The 23,485-nt window shown below is 46.3% G+C and overlaps 1 protein-coding gene across 1 annotated transcript in view; it reads left to right on the top strand.

Annotated features, from left to right (window-relative positions):
• The window catches only part of LOC124794622, a 212,408-nt gene extending 189,157 nt beyond the window's left edge, over positions 1–23,251 (top strand). Inside the window, exons 23-24 of the mRNA XM_047258114.1 lie at positions 12,584–12,723; positions 17,238–23,251. Coding sequence (XP_047114070.1) covers positions 12,584–12,705 — 122 coding nt within the window. The 3' untranslated portion in view covers positions 12,706–12,723; positions 17,238–23,251. The remainder of the gene's footprint in view (positions 1–12,583; positions 12,724–17,237) is intronic.
• Positions 23,252–23,485: the final 234 nt, after the last annotated feature.

Here is a 23,485-nt window from a genome sequence, read left to right as displayed (position 1 = left end):
TCGGGGTTTACGTCTTGCGATCGGAGCGTTTTATACTAGTCCCGTCGAGAGTCTTCATGCTGAAGCCGGTGAATTGCCACTCACCTACCGGCGCGATATACTGCTTTGTCGGTATGCCTGTCGGCTACTGTTCTTTTGACGACTCTCTCGACTGTCAATACGGGTTGTATGCCTCTGCCCTGCTACCCCCTGGAGTTCGCTTTCGTCGCCTCCTTCAACACCTTGATTTTTCACTCCGTACAACCTTTAGAGTGGGCGAGAGCCACACGCCACCTTGGCTCCAGGCTCAGGTTCGCGTTCACCTTGACCTCAGCTCGCTCCCAAAGGAGGTTACCCTCGGTTCAGTATACCACTCCCGTTTTGTCGAACTTCGTTCGAAGTTCATTAATATGACCTTCATTTATACAGATGGCTCTAAGACCAATGACGGGGTCGGGTGTTCTTTTATTGTCGGGGCACGAAGTTTCAAATACCGGCTCCATGGCCATTGTTCGGTCTTCACAGCTGAGCTCTTTGCCCTCTGCCAGGCTGTTCTTTACATCTGCCGCCACCGACGTTCTGCTTATGTCATCTGCTCCGATTCCCTGAGCGCCATCCAGAGCTTCAGTGATCCGCATCCGGTTCACCCTTTCGTACACCGGATCCAACGCTCTCTTCAGCAGCTGGCGGACGACGGTTCTCCAGTTAGCTTTATGTGGGCTCCTGGCCATGTCGGTATCCCTGGGAACGAAGCTGCAGATGCCGCGGCCAAGGCTGCGGTCCTCCAGCCTCGGACAGCTTCTTGTTATGTCCCTTCATCAGATTGTAGCAGGGTCATTTATCAGCGCATTTTATCACTGTGGCATGCTGATTGGGCTGCACTTACGGGCAACAAGCTTCGGGCCTTGAAACCTCTTCCCGCTTGGACGTTGTCCTCACACCCTTCTCGGCGGGAGGATCCTCACACCCTTCTTGGCGGTAGGAGGTAGTTTTGGCCCAGTTACGAATTGGACACTGCCGGTTCAGCCATCGCCATCGGGTGACGGCTGCGCCGGCGCCGTCTGCCCATGTGGGCAATTGCTGATGGTCTGCCACATTTTAACGTCCTGTCCGGATTTTACTACACTGCGTCTTGATCTTGGCCTGCCATGTACTCTAGATGCCATTTTAGTGGATGACCCAGGAGCAGCTGCTCGCTGATGACCATTGAAGTTGTGCGCCCTAAAAACACAAAAAAAAAAAAAAAATTCTTCAGTTACAGGCCACATTTCCTGTGGATACATGTTGTGTGTCTTTAATGCAGTGATTTCCATTGCCTTCTGCATCATCATGCTGTTGACTATTGCTGATTCTTCTGCCTTTAGGCAGTTTCCCACCAAATGACAAGAGACTGCCCTGAACCTCCGCCAACTCCTCCACTCTCCTTGACAAGGCTGTTGGCAGAATAAGGGTGACTTGTTATGCTACAAGCCTTCGGCCCCCGATGCTGATAATTACTCAAAATGTAAGCAGTGGGGTGGGTTTCAAACCCGGGACCGAGGACGTTCTGCGTACTAATCAAAGGCGCTATCCCTAGACCATGGATAGCTTTAAAAAAAAAAATCTTAATCCCTTACAAATGACACAATCTTAAGCTACAGCCCCGACACGTCTTCTCTGTCAATAGTGCTTTCCTCTGTTGTGCTTCATGTAGTGGGCTATCAGAGTCGTCTGCTAATGAGTGTCTCCTCCGCGGTTTTTGGTGGTCCACAGCCAGGCGGCAGATGGTGGCTCGAGGAACCACAGGCTGCTGGCCGTTGGACTTACCGTTCTTCCTCTGTCTCTGAAACCGGTTAAGGGAAACCTTCCCAGTCCTCATTGTCTGAGGAGGAGGAGGAGGAGGAGGACAAAAGGAATCTGCATATAGTCTTTCTGTACCCGAGGTGGAGATTCCTGTGGTGTCTTAGGCACCATACCTCGCCAGGCAATGTGCCGCAGAATCTATTTCAGTGGATCCCCTGACGTCTCAACTGGTGGAAGCAGATGACTCTGGTTCGTATCCTGGCAACCCACCACCCCTCACCCCACACCCCTCACCCCACCCCCCACCCTGAGAATTATGCTCAAACATCTGCATCTGTGAACTAGCACCCTGCCTTTTGGCTCATAAAACAGCGGGAGGAGTAAATGTGCTTTCCTTTACTATGTGCCAACTGCAGTCATATAATTCTCCATTAAGTGAATGGGAGCTCTCCAGTGCCCTTCCCCATTGCCCTATTACGGCCCGAGGGCCAGACCACACCCACAACCAAATGCTGATCCCCCAGGGGGTCCACAATTTTTTTGTGGATGTGTGTGTAGCTAGCCCGGCACCCAGAACTAGTGTGGTCCTCTTTCCTTTCTGGGCTGCGTAACTTCTTTTTCCACATCCTTCTCCATCACCCATCTTCCTCTCCCCCACCTCACCTCTGCCTCTCCCCCACCTCACCTCTGCCTCTCCCCCACCTCACCTCTGCCTCTCCCCCACCTCACCTCTGCCTCTTCCCCCCCACACCTCACCTCTGCCTCTTCCCCCCCACACCTCACCTCTGCCTCTTCCCCCCCACACCTCACCTCTGCCTCTTCCCCCCCACACCTCACCTCTGCCTCTTCCCCCCCACACCTCACCTCCGCCTCTTCCCCCCCACACCTCACCTCCGCCTCTTCCCCCCCACACCTCACCTCCGCCTCTTCCCCCCCACACCTCACCTCCGCCTCTTCCCCCCCACACCTCACCTCCGCCTCTTCCCCCCCACACCTCACCTCCGCCTCTTCCCCCCCACACCTCACCTCCGCCTCTTCCCCCCCACACCTCACCTCCGCCTCTTCCCCCCCACACCTCACCTCCGCCTCTTCCCCCCCACACCTCACCTCCGCCTCTTCCCCCCCACACCTCACCTCCGCCTCTTCCCCCCCACACCTCACCTCCGCCTCTTCCCCCCCACACCTCACCTCCGCCTCTTCCCCCCCACACCTCACCTCCGCCTCTTCCCCCCCACACCTCACCGCCGCCTCTTCCCCCCCACACCTCACCTCCGCCTCTTCCCCCCCACACCTCACCTCCGCCTCTTCCCCCCCACACCTCACCTCCGCCTCTTCCCCCCCACACCTCACCTCCGCCTCTTCCCCCCCACACCTCACCTCCGCCTCTTCCCCCCCACACCTCACCTCCGCCTCTTCACCCCCCCACACCTCACCTCCGCCTCTTCACCCCCCCCAACTCACCTCCCCCTCTTCACCCCCCCCCCAACTCACCTCCGCCTCTTCACCCCCACCACCCCTCACCTCCGCCTCTTCACCCCCACCACCCCTCACCTCCGCCTCTTCACCCCCCCCTCCCCTCCGCCTCTTCACCCCCCCCCCCCCCCACCTCCGCCTCTTCACCCCCCCCACCTCCGCCTCTTCACCCCCCCCCCCCCCACCGCCGCCTCTTCACCCCCCCCCCACACCTCTGCCTCTTCACCCCCCACCCCACACCTCTGCCTCTTCACCCCCCACCTCACCTCCGCCTCTTTACCCCCCCCCCACCTCAACTCCGCCTCTTTACCCCCCCCCCCCCCCCCACCTCAACTCCGCCTCTTTACCCCCCCCCCACCTCAACTCCGCCTCTTTACCCCCCCCCACCTCAACTCCGCCTCTTTACCCCCCCCCCCACCTCAACTCCGCCTCTTTACCCCTCCCCCCCACCTCAACTCCGCCTCTTTACCCCCCCCCCCCCCCCCACCACCACAACTCCGCCTCTTCACCCCCCCCCCCACCTCAACTCCGCCTCTTTACCCCCCCCCCCCACCACACCTCCGCCTCTTTACCCCCCCCCCCCCCCACCACACCTCCGCCTCCTCCCCCACCCCCCAACACACCTCCGCCTCCTCCCCCACCCCCCAACACACCTCCGCCTCCTCCCCCCCACCATGCCTCCGCCTCTTCCCCCCCCCCCCCCCCCCACATCACCTCCGCCTCTTCCCCCCGCCCCCACACATCACCTCCGCCTCTTCCCCCCGCCCCCACACATCACCTCCGCCTGTTGCCCCCCCGCCCCCACACATCACCTCCGCCTGTTGCCCCCCGCCCCCACACATCACCTCCGCCTGTTGCCCCCCGCCCCCACACATCACCTCCGCCTGTTGCCCCCCGCCCCCACACATCACCTCCGCCTGTTGCCCCCCGCCCCCACACATCGCCTCCGCCTGTTGCCCCCCGCCCCCACACATCGCCTCCGCCTGTTGCCCCCCGCCCCCACACATCGCCTCCGCCTGTTGCCCCCCGCCCCCACACCTCGCCTCCGCCTGTTGGCCCCCCGCCCCCACACCGCTCGCCTCCGCCTGTTGGCCCCCCGCCCCCACACCGCTCGCCTCCGCCTGTTGGCCCCCCGCCCCCACACCGCTCGCCTCCGCCTGTTGCCCCCCGCCCCCACACCGCTCGCCTCCGCCTGTTGCCCCCCGCCCCCACACCGCTCGCCTCCGCCTGTTGCCCCCCGCCCCCACACCGCTCGCCTCCGCCTGTTGCCCCCCGCCCCCACACCGCTCGCCTCCGCCTGTTGCCCCCCGCCCCCACACCGCTCGCCTCCGCCTGTTGCCCCCCGCCCCCACACCGCTCGCCTCCGCCTGTTGCCCCCCGCCCCCACACCGCTCGCCTCCGCCTGTTGCCCCCCGCCCCCACACCCCTCGCCGCCGCCTCTCCCCCCCCCCCCCACCGCCGCCTCTCCCCCCCCCCCCCACACCCCTCGCCGCCGCCTCTTGCCCCCCCCCCTGGCCTCCGCCTCTTGCGCCCCCCCCACCTCTCCTCCGCCTCTTGCTCCCCCTCTGCCCCCCCCCCCCCCCCACCCCACAGTCTGCCTCCGCCTCTTGCTGCCCACAGTCTGCCTCCGCCTCTTGCTGCCCACAGTCTGCCTCCGCCTCTTGCTGCCCACAGTCTGCCTCCGCCTCTTGCTCCCCACAGTCTGCCTCCGCCTCTTGCTCCCCACAGTCTGCCTCCGCCTCTTGCTCCCCACAGTCTGCCTCCGCCTCTTGCTCCCCACAGTCTGCCTCCGCCTCTGGCTCCCCACACTCTGCCTCCGCCTCCCCCACACTCTGCCTCCGCCTCTTGCTCCGCCACACTCTGCCTCTGCCTCTTGCCCTCCCACACCCCGCCTCCGCCTCTTGCCCCCCCCCCCCCCCACACCCCGCCTCCGCCTCTTGCCCCCCCTCACCCCGCCTCCACCTGTTCCCTTCCCTTTCTCCTCCTCTGGGACTATGTTCAGTGCCTATGTCCAGAGACGGATGCTTGAAACTGTAAAAGAGTCTCTCTTCTTCTCTTTCTCTACTGGCTAGACTCTGTCCTTACTTTGTCCTTCTCTTTTCCTTACTTCTTCTCTTCGCCCTCTTCTCCGCTGTGGCGTTGGAGACCTCTATTCTTTCCTTTCCCTTTCCCTTTCCCTTTCCTCCCTGTGCATGTCTGAAGGCCGACCCACACATTCCCTCGCGTAGCCGGTGGTGGGGTAATGTGTAATTCCCCGCCCCCGGGTAGACAGGTAGGACACTTACGTACCACCTGGTAATGGCCAGGCCCAGGGAGGACTTATTACGTGAGCTGCTACCTTCCGAAAGTGCCGATTGGTCCCTCCGTCCATTTCTCGGGAGGTGACCTGAGGTGTTAACAATCACCTAAGGCCTACAAAGGAGGCAGCCATGCAGACTTGTGATCTCACCTTTAGTGCCACGGTAGTCAGATCGGCCAGTGCAAAGATCGCCCGTTCAACCTCCCCACTATCACCTGCTCACATGTTCACCCTTCATCGGGTTCTGCTAAATCATGAGCCCCAAAATCAGACCCCGGCATTCCAAAAAAGAGCCTACTCGTGAAGATTTTTTTACATACCCCGACTTCAGAACCATCACTTCCTCCTCCATCTCACCATCCTGTTTCTAAGAAGGCTAATAAGAGACGCAGTTCCTCTCCTTCTCCACCACGGCGTGTCTCATCTACAGCACCACCTGGCAGTAACCACCCTTGGCAGTCTTCTGTGTCGGCGAGGCACACTGCTGGCAGCTGATCAACCAGCAGATCGCTGGTGACAGGAGCTGCTCCCGAACAACGTATGGATCAGGATCTTCTGCCTTTGGCTGACTGCCGTTCCACACTGTCGGTCGTAAGCTCTTAGCAGTCGTTGAGTTGAGGGCAACCTTGGTCACATTCTTCCCTTTTCTGTCCACCCTATGTCCATTATCCATTGGAATATCTGCGGCATTTGAGCCAATCGGGATGAATTCTTGATCCTCTTAGGATCCTACTTGCCGGTCATCTTCTGTCTTCAGGAAACAAAGCTGCGTCCCCACGATCGCTTTGTTTTCCCTCATTTTCAGTCAGTCTGATTTGATCTCCCGTCTGTTGATGGCACTCCAGCACATGGAGTACTCGTGTCCATTATCACCCAGTTCACTTAAACAGTTCCTTCCAAGCTGTTGCGTCCATCTTTCCCTTTGTGGATACACCTTCTCTCTTCGCACTGTATACATTCCGTCGTCCACACCAATGGCAAGAGCTGATCTCCTTCATCTTCTTGGTCAGCTTCCACCCCCCTATTTGCTGGTTGGGGACTTCAATGCCCACCACCCACTTTGGGGATCTCAGCGTCCTTGTCCGTGCGGCTCACCATTGATAGAAGTCTTCCACCAAGCGGATCTTGTTTGCCTCAACACTGGGGACCCTACATTTTTGTCTACCTCCACGACAAATTTCTCTCATTTGGACCTTTCAGTCGGCTCTGTTCCACTAGCTCGGTGCTTTGAATGGTTCGCTCTTGCTCATACACACTCGAATGACCACTTTCCATGTGTCCTTAGATTGCAGCCACAACTGCCACATATGCTCCCGAGATGCTGGAAGTTTGCCCAAGCCAATTGGACACTTTTTTCATCTCTGGCGACATTCGATGACCATCAGTTTCCTAGTGTCAACGATGAGGTCACTCATATTACAGAAATTATTATTGCAGCTGCAGAACATTCAATACCTCTCACCTCCAATCTGCCCCCCCCCCAATGAGGCATGCCTTGACACAACACATGAGCGACGATGTGCTCTTCGCGTTTTCCGCCACCATCCTACTTTGGCCAACTGTATCCACTATAAGCAGTTCCGTGCGCGATGCCGTAGCGTCATGTGAAACAGCAAGAAGGCAAACTGGGACTTCTTTACTAGTTCATTTGACACCTTCACTCCCTCCTCGGAAGTTTGGAGTCGGATTTGACGGTTATCTGGTGCGCCTAGTTTCTCCCCGGTCTCTGGGCTCACTATCGCGCATAATACCTTAGTGGACCTCGTCGCAATTTCTAACACATTGGGTCAACACTTTGCTGAGATTTCGAGCTCTCCTCTCAAAACCGCGGAAGCTATAATACTGTTTTCTCCGTGCGGGATCTCCAACACGCACTCTCTTCTTCTTGCACTTCCGCCCCAGATCTGGATGGTAACAACATCCAAATGTTGCTGCATTTATCATACCATAGTCTGCGCTATCTCCTTCACCTTTATAATTGAATTTGGACTGACAGTACTTTTCCCAGAAGATGGCGGAAAGCTATCGTCATTCCTGTTCCGAAACCTGGAAAGGACAAACATCTCCCCTCTAGTTATCGCCCCATTTCTCTCACGAGTAGTGTGTGTAAGGTTTTGGAGTGTATGGTGAATTGCCATTTAGCTTGGTGGCTGGAGTCCCGAATTCTTTTAACACCTGCCCAATGTGGTTTCCGAAAGCATCGTTCTGCCGTTGACCATCTTGTTGCTCTCTCCACTTATATCATGAACAATTTCTCAGGAAACGCCAAACAGTACCAATACTGTTCGACCTGGAGAGAGCATACGATACCTGTTGGAGGACAGGCATCCTCCGCACACTGTTCTCTTGGGGCTTTCGACGTCGACTACCCCTTTTTCTTCATGAATTTATGGCAGAGCGCACGTTTAAAGTGCGGGTTAACACTACTTTCTCCCTTACATTCTCCCAAGAAAACGGGATACCACAGGGCTCCGTGCTGAGGGTTGTACCGTTTGCCATTACTATAAATCCAATTATGGATTGTCTCCTGCCTGATGTCTCGGGCTCCCTCTTTTTGGACGATTTTGTGATCTTCTACAGCTCTCAACGGACCAGCCTTCTGGAACGTCGTCTTCAAGGATGTCTCGATCGCCTCCACTCTTGGAGCATCGAAACCAGCTTCCGCTTTTCTCCCAGTAAGACCGTTTGTATCAATTTGTGGCGTCGTACGCAGTTTCTTCCGCCTTCCTTACATCTAGGCTCTGTCAACCTTCCGTTCACGGACGTCGCTAAGTTCTTGGGTATTATGTTTGACAGAAAACTGTGCTGGTCCTCCCATGTTTCCTATCTTTTGGCTCACTGTCTGCGATCCCTCAACACCCTCCATGTCCTGAATAGTACCTCCTGGGGAGCAGACGGAGTGGTCTTTCTCCGCCTCTATTGCACCTTAGTGCACTCGAAATTGGACTATGGGAGCATAGTTTACTCCTCTGCTCTGCCGTCTATTCTTGGGCGTCTCGACTCTGTCCACCACCGTGGATTACGTTTAGCATTTGGAGCTTTTTACACCAGCCCTTTGGAAAGCCTTTATGCTGAGACTGCTGAACCTCCGCTGTCCAATCGGCGAGCTGTCCTTCGGAGTCGTTATGCTAGCCATCTGTCTTCCATGCCTGCTAATCCTGCCCATGACATTTTTTTCAACGCCTCCTTGGATTTAGGGTATGCAGGCTGCCCTTCCTCTCTACTACCACCAGGAGTTTGTTTCCGTTAACTGCTATGTTCTCTTTCCTTCCACTTTCCTAAATTTTTGTTGACAACTTGGAGTACAGCACTGCCTTGGCTCCGGCCCCGGACCTGCTTGTTCCGTGACCTTTGTCAGTTTCCCAAGGATGGTACCCCTTCTCTTGTTTATCGTTGGGCATTTGCTACTCTATGCGCACAAATGAAGGATGCCACATTTATTTACACTGATGGCTCAAAAAATCGTTTGGTGTTAGGAGTGCCTATATTGTTGGCGACACCCCCAAACGATTTCGGCTTCTCGACCAGTGTTCGGTTTTTACTGCGGAGCTTTACGCTGTTCTCCAGGCTGTCCAATACATCCGTTGCCATCAGCAGATACAGTATATTATATGCTCCTATTCGCTCAGCTCTTTCCTCAGTCTCCAAGCTCTCTACCCTGTCCACCCTCTGGTCCACTGGATTCAGGACTGCCTCCACTTGCTCCACTTGGGGGGCATCTCTGTGGCATTCCTCTGGATCCCAAGGACATGTTGGTATCTGTGGAAATGAGGCAGCTGATATAGCGGCCAAGGCTGCAGTCTCTCTTCTTCAGCCTGCTGTTCGAATTGGTTCCCTTCGCTGATCTATGAAGTGTTTTACGTCGTCATGTTGCTCTTTTATGTCACTCACATTAGTCGACACTTCCCAATAAACGTGACGTGAAAGCTCTTCCCTGTGCTTGGACCTCGTCCTCCCAAACTCATCGTGGGGAGGAGGTAATTTTAACAAGACTCTGGATAGGGCACTGTCTTTTTAGCCATCGTCATCTTTTAAGTCCCCACTGCTCTCAACTGTGGACGGTGAGACACCTTTTACTTGAGTGTCCCTATTTTACTCCGTTACGCGCCCGTCTACAGCTGTCGCCTGATATATCTTCCATTTTAGCAGATGACACGCGCTCAGCTGATTGTGTTCTCAAGTTTATTAGTGTCAGTGAAATGACATCAGTTATTTGAAGCTCATTTTGGGGACAAACAACCCCTCTTCTATAGCGGTTTTTTAAGCATTCCTTCTGTTTTTAGTTTCCCCACTTTTTTGAGTTTTACTACCATTGCTGCTGGTTTCCAGTTTGGTTTTTTTACCTTTTCCTAAGTCACAGACCAGGCGCTAATGACCATAGCAGGCTCTCTAGAGATGGGCAATTATCACTCAATCTGCCTTACTGGTGTTTTCTGTAAGTTGCTCGAACTTGTGGTGAGTAAACTGCTGTGTTGACTCCTTCAGTCTCGGGGCCTTTTGGCTGCATCTCAGGGCGGTTTAGGCAAAGACTGAGCCACTGCTGATAATTTGGTTCTCCAGGAATCAACCATCCGGACAACCTTTGCATGCTGTCAGCATTTCATTGCAGTCTTTTTCGACCTACAGAAGGCTTATGACACATGGTGTCACCACATCCTTGCTACATTAAATGACTGTGTTCTTGGTGGTCCACTCCCGGTTTTTTTCCAGGTTCAAGTGGGTGCTTCACTCAGTACACCTTCGCCCCCCATATCTAAGAGAATGGGATCCTGCAGGGCTCTGTGCTGAGCTTCTCCACCACTCTAGTGATGATAGATGGTCTAGTGGTGGCTGTGGGGTCTTTGGTATTGCCCTCCTTATATGCAGGTGACTTTTAATTTTATTGCTGCTGCTCTAGTGTGGGTGCTGCTGAGTTGCTTACAGAGTGCGATACGAAAGGTGCAGTCATGGGCTGTGACTAATGGCTTTAGATTTTTCAGCTGCCAAGACTCGTGTCATGCACATCTGTCACCGTCTTACTGCTCACCTACACCCAGAGCTTTATCTAGACGATAAATTACATCTTGTAGTTGAGACGCGCCTCTTTTTGGGAATGGTCTTTAATTCCTAGCTGATGTGGTTTCCCCACATTCACCAACTTGAGTGAAAGTGCTGGTGACACCTCAGTACACTTTGCTCTCTCGGTAACATTAGGTGGCGTTCAAATTGGTGTACCTTCCTGTGTCCCTAAAGAGCCCTGATTCTGTCATGTCTTGATTCTTGACTATGGGAGTCTTGCAAATGGTTCAGTGTCATCCTCAGCATTGCAGATATGGGAACCCATTCTTCATTGTGGGCCCCGACTTGTGACAGGAACCTTCCGAACTAGCCATGTGAACAGCCTACTAGTTGAGGCTGGAGTCCCTCCATTACCTATCGTGCGCCAACAACAGCTGGTGAATTACTCTGTATGTGTTCATAGTTTCCCTGAACATCCCAACTACTGTGTCCTTTCCCTGAAGGGGATCTGTATCTCCCACAACAGTGATCTGGAACTGGCTTTACAATTGCTACATGTCTGCAGCGTCTCTGTTCGGACTGCAGCTTCCTCCACGATCACCTCTTGGTGAAGGAGATTTCGCCTCTGCCCCTTTGGCTTGTGACCACACCTCGGATTAGTCTCAATGTATCCTTTGGTCCAAAAGATTCCGTTGACCCCACAATTTTTCGCCACATGTTGTTGGCTGTCCGTGAGAGATACCTGGGTGCAGAAGTGGTATTCACTGAAGATGGCTCAACAGTTGACAGGTGAACAGGTTTTGCATACACACATACACCGTGTATTGAACTCCCTTCTCTGCCAAGCGGCTGAATTGATGGCCATTAAACTAGCCGTTAGCCATTTTCATTCTTACGCTGGCAAGAGTATCCTAGTTTCTAGTGACTCCCTTAGAAGACTTTGTGCTATAGACCAGTGCTACTCTCGTCACCCACTGGTTATATCTATTGAGGAGTTTATCTGTGACCTCCATCAAGTTGGACGGCCAATTCTTTTCATTTGTATCCCCGCTCGTATTGGGATTTTGGGAAATAAACGACCTGACTGGTTGGCCAAGCTGGTCACCAGGATGCCAATTCTGGGAATCCGAAACTGGACCTGAACTTGGAGTGGTCTGCCCTGAACAACCCCCCACACAAACAAACAAACTGCAAACAATTAAGGAGACCACGGACATGTGGCAATCTTCCCTGCATGTTACTTGGCTGACTCCTGGCCACACTATCTGTCAATGCAGAGCCTGCCTGATGGTGGCCCACTTACTCATAGACTTCCCTAATTTTTCACTGTGAAGTGACATCTTAATCTCCGTGACACACTACCTCTGGTGCTAGCAGACAACGCCAACGCAGCAGGTAGTTTTTAGTCATCCTTGTAAGTAGGGCTTTTTTTGCCTCATTGACCGCCCAATAGGTTGGTGACACCCTCCCTCCTGGTCCTTTAGCGATCTATGCTTGGTGGCCCAGCCTGGCCCCCGCTCTTCCCACCTTTATATTTCCTTTGACTTGTGTGTACTGTCTTTTTTCTGAGCTTTCAAGGATTTACCTTTCACCTCCTTCCTTTGACAACCACTCCTGATTTGCCACTTAATGGATGAGCATGCAGTTTAATCCCTTTCACTCCAAACCAACTATGTACAACAACTTGTGCCAGACTATGCGAAGTGTTCTTGCACTCTATCTTGCACACTGAAGACACATGCTGACAACTTGAATGAGCCACACGCCTGCAGGGCTTTAGCAGATACCATTGTACAGCTTTCGATTCAAAAGGGAGTCAGATGTGTGAATTTTGAATTGATGATATCAATTGCTTTCAGAATTGTCAAATGCTTCCTAGACTATGGTGCAGAGTTGGGCTGTTTGTGGTTTGATGGCTAAAGCTGATGATATAATTTCGTTATCTATGAGTATATCATTAGTAATTGGTCTGCTCATGACTTTTGCTGATTTAATATTTGTATCTGTATTTAAGGGTAGCAACAGAATTACTTACGCTAAATTTCCTTGCAGATTTTTCAAAGAATGGCGCCAAAACAGAACTTAGGTTACAAGAACTTGTGAATAAGGTGAAAAAGGTGAAAATTCTGAGCATGGCAAAGCAAGGACATTGTGAAGTTCAAATAATTCAGTAAATTTGACGACTTATTGTGGTGAGTATTCTTGAGAGTTAGCTGTGTGTACACTGTATCTGTCCACTAGTTATTCATCATATCTTGTATTATAAATAACATGTGCAAAACAAAGGTGGTGTTCAATTTGTAATCTGAGTATTTGATTCCATACTTTCGTTAAGTAGTGAGCTTTAATGTCCTTTTTTTCTGGTTTTCATTGGTTTCACTAAATCAGTTATGGCAACTGGAATAGTACCTTTGAAAAAAATGTTTAATTTTCTTCTCCAATTTTGCACAATATGAGTTTCTGATCTACTTCTGATGACCTAGTAAACATGGTGCTGCTCTATTTAGCACAAGTAGAGCAAATAATTTAGGAAGAAACCTAACAACTGGCCAAATAGTAAAGGCATTGAGGTGTTAACAGCTACATAGTCAGGACTGAAAATTTTGCTACCTTTTGAACATACCGTTTTCAAGCTAAAGCTGGAATGAGCAGTCTCCCCTTCCACTCGCACACGCACAATTAATTACAATGTACATGTGTGTGGGGAGGGGGAGCTAGCAAAGTTTTCAGCCTTATATGTCTCTTGATGACTCCACACCCATATCGTTTGGTGAGTTGTTATCTGTACTCTTAAATTGTTTACATTTTGTCAGAACTTTCCGCACCTTTAATAGTAAAGTTGTCATTAACACGAAATAGTTTGAACACCACGGTGCTTTACTAGGAATGGTCTTATTATAGGCGATTTGCTGTTGCCTGTCTTTGAACTTTTGAACTAATCTAACTAGAGATGGGCAAAACTGTTCTTTTCAGAGATCGGATCAGAACTGTTCACTCCCTGAAATGAATTAGCTCTTTTTCATGACTCACCACTCATTTACAATAGAAAATAAATGGAAGGCACATTGCCCTTTAAACTTGGTTTATTCCACTACTATACCTGTATTTTGATCTTATTTGATCCTATTTTGAAGTAACACAGATAATGAGTAAGAATTTTGTATTGTTTATTGAAATTTCCACGATATGACAAAGTTTTTGATTATTGATTTATTTTGCACTATCGTGGTTTTTTGGGTGATCGGAAAATGTTGTAACTTCAGATTTACATTAACAATATATTTGGCTACAATGTATTAAAATTTCATTAACCTCATACAAATACATCGCAAGCCATATATTTTTAAAGTGAACGTTTCCTTCCGAAGACGCCTAAAATCGCAAAATCCGTACCAGAATAAGAAAAAAACTATAAATTTGACTGTAAAACGAAAGTGCTGCATATAGCCTTACGCAGAATAAAACAAGGAAAATATTGGTGTATCACATTTTGCGATACGTTTATCGGTTCGCTCGTAATTAAAGCGTAAATTCGAGAGTCCATAATAAAAATCCTATAGTAAGAGGAGTCGTCAGGAACCTAATCTAATCAGTTTAAACAAATAAAAATAAAATAAAAACAAATGATGTATACATAACATAATAATGTAATATACGTAGCGGTATTACTACGAAGAACAATATCCAGTAGAGACGAACTCCGATGCAGAGCCGCTGAGTCGAGCAGGTCGAGCCGCGAGCTGTATTACTGCGTGAGCCGAGACCGCAGAGACCAGAGTGACACCTGAGTCGCTTTGCTCAACGCTCTGGCTAGAGTCGAGACGGTGGAGCGAGCGTTGAGCGGGCGAGTTCCGAGGGTGGGGGGAGCGGTGAACTCACCCGCTCCGAGACAAATCGTCTGTTCTCTTGCGAGCAGGTTGTTGCAAGTAGTTCCTATGTTATCCGCTAGGTGGCTCTCTGTCCTGTTGCTCGCATCAACTGCCCAGAGGGCAGGACGTGCGACTGAAACGATCGCCGACAGAGTGCGATGCGAAGCCAAGCTGCGCCAGACACTGCGCGCGGCAGACGACGCACAGAGACGGCACGGCATATGTGAAACACAAAATCCAATGGGGCACTGCACAATGCAGGCAGCCAAGGTAGAAGCAGGGCAGAGGCCGGCGCTGGCTGTGTTGTGTGGCGTGCACTGTGCTGTGACCAGCAGAGGCGCCGCTGATATGCTCTCTCTCTCTCTCTCTCTCTCTCTCTCTCTCTCTCTCTCTCTCTCTCTCTCTCTCTGCCGTCGGAAACGTTTGGAGCTACCGTTCTTTTTTTCTGAATCACTGATTGTTCACTCCTTTGAAAGATTCAACTCTATGAATTAGTTCAAGAGTGCATCCCCCATCTCTAAATCTAACCAGCTGCTTTGATATTACTTCCTTCTTAGTATGCATGGGATTACCTTCTGTGATGAGAGATGTGCAGTCACTTAAGTGATTGTTTCATTAATGGAATAGGAAAAACATTGTTAGACCTATCTGTAAGTTGTGCATAAGTTGCCTAGTATCTCTAGATTATTAACAATGTAATAGAAATAAAAGCAACCCGAGATAGGGCCTGGATCTGTCAGATCATCACACTTCTGGTGTCTGAAATGTCACTGTACGTAGATTTAAATGACTCTGTGACATTTCAGTTGGTGGACTGGTAGATACCAGCTGCCAGCCAACCCCAAATCTTTTTATAGTGCTCACTGTGTAGCCTATTTCATAAGTAGGTAGGTCTTGTTGAGTTAGGATGGCTTCATGTCAGCAGCATTAACCCTTGTTGTCGTAAAATGTCAGTTAAAAAGTTATTTTATTCAAGCTATAATGTGTTATGGATGGTTTACTTGCATTACACACACTTGGGAACACTTGCAACTCTTTTGTAATGAAAGTCTAAATATTGTTTCTGTATGTTGAATCTATCTTTGCAAGGGCGATTTCTTTTTAGATTCCCTCATACTTCACTGTAGTCATGTGGAACAAAACTGTATTAGTAACAAAAGCCATCCTGTGTCTTTTCATTTGGAACAATAAAAACCAGTGAGAAACTAACTCAGAAGTATTTCATTGATAGTCAGATGAATTTTAATCATCATGATCAATTAATGGTAATAATGAAAATGATTTTACCAAATGTTTACTATCTCGATTTACAGTTAACTTAATCTTCACTTTTTTTGGCAGTACTTTCATGTGCTCTTGGAATACTCAGAATTTATTATATGATTCTGTCTTTCATTCTGGTTTTTGTACTACACTTAGGGAATAGTAAATCAGTTATGTATTATAAGTAATAACGTAAATAACAACAACTATGTTTCTTTCTTATTCCTATTCCTCACATGAAAACCTTAAAGCCTGGGATGCAGGCAGTAAGGTGAATGCAATATTGACTGACTGACAGGCAGCATTTGACTCTGTACCAATCCAATGATTCTTAACAAAAGTCGTATTATATGAAGTATCAAAGTAAGTTCGTGACCTGAAAATTTCTTGGTAGGGAAGACACAGCGTGTTTGCTTGCATGGTGAGCCATTGACAGAATTGTATCAGGATTTACTTCTCATTCTGGAAACATCCCCCAGGCTGTGGCTAAGCCATGTCTCCACAGTATCCTTTCTTTCAGGAGTGCTGGTTCTGCAAGGTTCGCAGGAGAGCTTCTGTAAAGTTTGGAAGGTAGGAGACGAGATACTGGCAGAAGTAAAGCTGTGAGTACCGGGCGTGAGTCGTGCTTCGGTAGCTCAGATGGTAGAGCACTTGCCCGCGAAAGGCAAAGGTCCCGAGTTCAAGTCTCGGTCGGGCACACAGTTTTAATCTGCCAGGAAGTTTCAGGATTTACTTTGTTCATGTTGTATTTTAATGACCTACCAGTCAACATCGATAATAATCTTAGACTTCTTGAAGATTCTGAAGTTTTCTATAAAGAAGTAACACCTGTAAAAAGCTGCACAAATATGCAGTCAGATATTGATAAGAGTTCAAAGTGTTGCAACAATTGGCAACTTGTTTTATCATTCAGAAATATTAAATAGTGCATTTCACAACAAAATGCAGAAAAGAACTATCCTGTGACTGTATCATCAGTTGCGCACAGTTGGATTCTGTGGACTCTTGGAAATACCCGGTTTTAACAGTGCCTAGGAAATGGCATGAAATGATCACATAGGCTCAATTGTAGGGAAAGCGTGTGGTAGGCTTAATTTCATTGTTCGGGTATCATCTTGGAACGTTACTTAAGTGTATGGAACGCATTCTATTTAGTATTAACAGGAGATACTGAACACACACAAAGAATGGTGGTACAAATGGTTACAGTTTTGTTTGACTCACAGGAGATAGTTATAGTAATATTGAAGATACTGAATTGATAGCCGCTTGTGTATGGACACTGATTGCCCCCACGAAATCCTGCTTACAAAGTTTCTTGAACCAGTATTTAGCAAAGGATCTAGAAATGTTCTTTACCCACCTATGTATTGCTCACATAGGTGCTGTAAAGACAAGATTAAACTAAATAGTACATGTGTGCCTCCCCCCCCCCCCCCCCCCCACACACACACACACACACACACACACACACACAGTGGTTTAGAGAATATGTGTGTAGCTATGTTAGACTGTTACCTACCTGTTACGTCGTCTTTACTTGTTACATAATGTAAACTTCGTTTTTGTTTCAGCAGAGAGGTACACAGCATCACATCAATGAGTGTCTTATATTTTTACCCAAGAATTGTTGTATAGTATTTCTAATAAGTGTAATCATGTGATTTTTTTATGCTCTGATTTGCTGTGTGATCTGAGCAATAAGGACACAAGACTGAAATATGTAAGAAGTTTATGTATGTTCATTGTGTTGACATTTAATGATAGTGGTTCTGATAGTGGTTGTCACAATGCTCAGACTCAGAAAATAGATGTGTTTGCATTATTTTGCAATAAAAAGTAGACAGTTTATTTCATTAAGACTCGATTGTGCCAGTTAATTAGTGCACAGGGAATGCTTTCATTTGCACTATAGCAGTCAACGTGCAATGTCACACATGCGGAAAACTCTGAATGACAAACTGTTCAGTGAATTGATGCCTTGCGAAGATGGTAAACTGAAGAGAAGACAAGTTTGTAAGAAGGCTTTTAATAAATAGAATACTGGTTTTAGTAACTTACAATACTGTGTTAAATCATTCATTTAGAAACCTTATTAAGCAAGGACAGGAGAACGTTAACAAGTAATAGGATTGTGAGGCTAAATAAGAATTGTTGACATGTAATGCCATTTTAATTGCCTGTGCATTCTCATCAATTTATTCAAGGGCCCAGTGATGAGGTAGTCATAGATCTAAGGTTGGTAAAACCATCATAAGTAATACAGATTGTTTAGTAATTCAATCATATGGATGTACTCTAATCTGATGCTTCTCTATGGTGATTTATGACAAGTTCAGGCTGCTGCCATGAGAAGTTTTCCTGTTGCCTGGTTTCTTGTATAGCACTTTGTGTTTGAATAACATGATGTCCTGTTTGTACAGGCTTATTCTTTTTTTCTGTATGTTGTGTAACACCAGTGATCTTTGTGGTTTGGAGTTGATCTTCCTTCTTCCACTTACGTGAACTTTTAATTTGAAGGAGATGTGTGGTTGCTGTGTAGATGATAGTGGATTGGATAGCCTCATCGTCTGCCTCCTATCGTTTTATCTGAAACATTTCGCTCTGTGAAGCACATCAATCTTGTAGTGGTTTGTGATCTGAACTGTGGTGACAGTCACAGGTTTTGCTTTGTCAGCCGTGTTTTCTCCTATGCACATTTTGTCCAATTGACAAAGGCCTTGTTAAATTGTGGTGGATAGAAGCAGCACCCAGTGCTGTATAAAGAGGCTAAAGTGTTTCCAGATTGATGGCGGGCAAAATGTGTGATGAACGACAGTTAATAAAACCGACAATGCAGCTGATATAAACACAAGAAGAAGAAGAAGGAGAGCAGCAGTGTGAATTTTGGACTTACAGGTTCCTTATTAAGAAAAAAATTTCATTGTCTGGTAAAAATAAATCATGATTCCGGCAGTAAGGAGCAAAGCTTCTCTTTTGATTCATGTTTCCAGAATTATATATTCTTGTACCATAGCATTTACTATGTAGGGGCACCACAAAAGTCGGACACTGTCTGTAGGGAGTTAATGAAAACATAAGACACATTGAAAGGAATGTGAAACTTGTGAAGACTATTAAATTCTCAAATTTAAAGCTTCTAGATGTCTTTATGCATCTAATGACCATTAACTTCATTGACTTCACGGAATAGAGATGCCTCTGCAATTCTTATCTTCTCGTAACGTAATATAAAAAAAGGCGTATTTGTGTTGAGAAACTGTGGTTCCATGTCAGCATTCAGATGAAGTTTGATGTACAAGTCTTACTTAAGATAGAGCATCTTATCAGCATGTTGAAGAAAATTATTTATAAGAATATATGTACTGCCTTTATTAATGAACAAGGATGATATAGACACACAGACATAGGAGAAAATCGGAAACTTTTATGTCAGTAGATTTTCCTTTACCATATCTGCAACGTTAATGTACATGCTAATATTTTTTTATTGAATTAATATAAATACTACACTAATTCATAAGTGTAATTCCCAGTTTTCACTTACGTGTTTCATCCCTGTACATCGCCTGATAGGCTGTTCTGTTCATTATGCTTCTCTTACACCCTGCAGCCATATTGAGCTTACGATTGAAACTGAGCAATACACATGTGGAAGATATTGTCTGTTCTAATCTTTGCCCATTGAATGCACGGAAACGCACAAAACTAGACATTTGATGAGCAGATTCCTTTTCTTTCAGAATTTGTACTTCATCAAATTTCTTATTTGCAATAAGTATGCTTAAATACAAAATTAAACCAGACATTTTCACTTGATTGAGCTTAAATCATGCTGAGCTATGTTGTTGGAGTTTATTGCACTTAGTTGTTCTGTATGTACAAAATACAATGTCTACCGCATTGTTTGCCCCCCCCCCCCCCTCCTCCTCCTCCTTGTGTCCTACCACCAAACTGCCTGTAGTGCTTTAAAAGAAACCATGAAAGGCATAGACAAAGGTGGCTGAACCTTGATTTACACTATAAACCTGATTTGTTTTTATTGCTGAGTCACCCGATTTAATATGTCAAGCTATAACCAGCTGTCCTTCGTAAACTTCGAAGAAATAGTTGGTGGTAAGCTTATCATCAGTTGCCAGTTCCTGAAGTTTGATGAAGCATTCTTTGATGTCCAATGACTGCTTGCTACATTTAATATTGAGAAATGTTGGAACATTTCCATGAGAGATTGCCTTTTTGACACATGTAATAAATTATGAGACAGAATTCCTGATCAGTAATTACCTTCTGGAGGTGAAATGTTTTGTCCTGCTGATAGATGTGTGTCAGCTTCTTCCTTGTCCTCACTACGGGTAGGTCCCTATTGTCTTGGGGTCTGAGTGGTGTGCCCTCCCTTTTTAACTTTGCCACTCTGTTCCCCTCATCTCTTCTTCCAGAGGTAAATAAGTACTGAACAGAAATTCTGTCTCATAATTTATTGTGTGTTGTTGGTAGGATTTTGCTATTACACAGACATTAGGACAAGTACAGTGATGTAGTTCGGAAAGAAATGGTGCCAACAGGAAAAATTGAATATGGATGGCACTTGTCATGAAGTATGCTTTCAGAATACAAATTGTGATACAATAAGTACATATACTGGCACAACCAAACTAAATGGAGGATGTAATTGCTATTGTATCTACCACATGCTGAAGAGCACTACTGTTTGGCCAGATCCTACCTTCACTTCGATCTAGCTTAAATAATTATGTAAATACTATTGCCCAGAACATTGATAGGTATGACTTGCTTTATGCATTAAAAAACTAAAAATAAAATAAAACTTGTATCCAGCGGAGTCTCTGAAAATTTCAGAGCACATAACAAATGATTAAACAGTAACAGTCACATTTTATTACATATATTGCCTTAAATATTCTTTGATACTGATCAAAAGTTAAGCTATTCTAAAACTATTAATATTTGAAGTGTGGCATATGGGCAGACAAGTTGTACACTGTCCACTTCCTCAACATTACTGTTTAAGGAACACCTGAGTGCAAAAAATTGTGATTGCCTTACTATATGTGGGGAAATTAATGTTTTATGGCACCTAACTAAACCTTGAGAATATCTGTGCGATTCTTGAGAAAATGTCATGTTTGTTTATGTCAGCAGGCTCTGATGATGATGAGGAGGAGGAGACTTGTATTATTTTGAAATGTTGCTCATCTTTAGAGAAATCACAGATGAAAATCTGATATGCTTACATTAACTATGTTTTGAGTTACTATCCCAATACAGTTCCATGACACTTCCCCCAAGTTACTATATGCTGCATGGCAGCATAGATGATGGATCAGCGATAATTGCCTGTCCCTGCCCCCCTCCTGGCATGGTGATTCAAATGTGCTGTGCAGAAAGCGTTTTATTGTGGAGGTATGTGTATATGAGGAAATAATGGTTTTAAGTCTGCACAGATTTTTGGAATTTTAAGAACAGTTGTTCAAGTACCACTTTTCCGTAGAGTCCAGACAATGTCATTAGTGTGTACTGAGAATTTCTGTGACTTGACTGACAGATAAATCTGTCACAAACTGTGCAGGTCTTCCTTGAACTTTCAAGGTCCATAAACTGTACATCTTGATATCAGTTAAAGGAAAAAACACAATATTTAAGGGTGTCTTGCAAGTACTTTTTTTTTAAATTGCTTTGTCTTCTGTTATATTTATTTGAAGCTGCCAATGGTCATTCTAAATATCTTCATAAAGGTGTTCAGTGCCTTAATCTGATCCTGCAAGTGAATTGCAGCCATGGTGTTTCATTCATAATATAAGGTTCACGTGGACGTTCTGATTTATAACATTCTGCATTGTAATGTCAAAGTATTTTATATTTTGCAGACATAATATTCAAACAATACAGAGGACTTTTGTCCATGTGTGCTAATTACTTTGTATTTGATTAAATGAAAAGGAAACTGGTGGAACTGTATATCAAGCGTGGTTGTGCTGCAAATGTTTTTGCATGTCAGAATACAGACTACGGGTGTTAACCATACCTGTATGTGGTGTATCATCCAATCTTCTAGAGCTACTGATTTTATCAATTGAGTCTTTTATGTGTATTGTATATAATAGCAGCTCTCTGACATGTCTCTAAGGCACACTCTTGTTGTGTTTGCACTCACTGCCAATTTACCCCAAAATAAATACCCCACAACCATTGTGTTATGTGGAACACATTGATCATCAGTCTAGTTAAAGTGATATGTGTATCCATGACCAAGTAGCTTTGGCTCAGATGGTCCCATAGATCATGAAATGAGAAAAAAGAAATTTGCAACTGTTTCAGTGACACTGTTCATTGCAAGCAAAAGTTATCTGCTTAGAATGGTGTATTGACATAGCATTGTTTTACTACTCATCTGTGGAATGTCAAAGGAGAAGTTCTACAGAATGACTACATGCTGTGGACTCTCTCAGTAACATGGTTTTAAGACATTATTCATTCATCTACAAAGGGATAAATAATCAACAATTGCTGCTAAAAAAAGTGGCAATTTAACACATCTTATGTCAGAATGCTCTTTTCTGTTTGGTTTATATGTTGCCAGGGTCAATAATAATGAAATGCTGATTATTTCTTCAAATGCTAACTAAATATTTTGTGGAACAGTGTTACTGTTCACCACTTTAGTGTCATTATGGCACACCTTTCTCTTTCTCATACTCCACGTTACAGTTACACAAGAATATATTGCATGACAAAACTGTCATTATTAGTCATTGTTTTTATATTATGTTGATCTACTTTAAAGTATAGGACATGTTTTATGACTTCATTGTTTGGTACACTTTCATCAGCACTTTCATAATATAATTCCTTGAAGAATGTGTGGCTGTTGATGAAAATTGGGTCATTAATATGCCTAACCCAAGGATGAAATTTGCTAGAAGAAATGATGTAATGGATGTTCTTTGAATTGAATGAAAGGTTTAATGTTTCGACATTGTAACTTCAGTGGCAAATAAGAGTTACTTTGTTTCCATAAAGCGCTAACTGCACGAGATATTTTATGTTGCTGAAGCAAAATATTCTATGTAATATCCAAATACAGAGTACATTCATGTGTTTACTATTATAGTGACAATTACAGAAGTAGGTCTGGGACTGCATATGTAATTGTAAATAAAATGGCATGCATGTGCAAAAATATTGTTTCAGAAAATTTCTTTCTGAGAATTTGTGTAAATATCTGACTTTTGAAACTATTTTTGTGAAAGATTTGAGGAATGTTCATCTACTACTTACATTAACTTTGGACCGCTATTTGTTACAACAATTTCTATAAAAGTGACATCCAGAAATGCACATAGGATTAATATATCTTATTGAATGGTACTGCAGATGTCAAATTGTATCAAACCTGAGTGCAGACTGTGGCACTTAGCCTTCTTTTGGCACTCTCAGTATTTGTTATTCACATTTAATTTTCAGTTCTGAAAAAAGCATTGTTACTCTGTGTTCTGTTTAAAGTTATTGATTGTAAAAATATTGTAAATTTCTTTGTAACACTACTGAGAAAATAAAGTTAGTTCATATATGTCCTGTGGTTCGTTTCTGTTCTTGAATTTATGAGGTACTCCAGTTGTATTGTGAGCTATACCGTATGTTGAAACTTTGGAAAACTGTGCGCCAGAGCAGAACTCAAACCCGAGACATTTTGTCTTTGATGGACAAAGTGCTCTTGTCCATGAAAGGCAAAAGGTCCCAATTGAAGTTTTGGTCCTGCACACTGCTTTAATCTGGCAGGAAGTTCCAAATTGGTAAACACTCA

Source organism: Schistocerca piceifrons, chromosome 4 (assembly GCF_021461385.2).
Source record: "Schistocerca piceifrons isolate TAMUIC-IGC-003096 chromosome 4, iqSchPice1.1, whole genome shotgun sequence".
In the NCBI taxonomy this organism is placed as follows: Eukaryota; Metazoa; Arthropoda; class Insecta; order Orthoptera; family Acrididae; genus Schistocerca; species Schistocerca piceifrons.
Note: the sequence above shows the minus strand (reverse complement) of the source record. Positions and strands in the feature narration are given on the sequence as shown.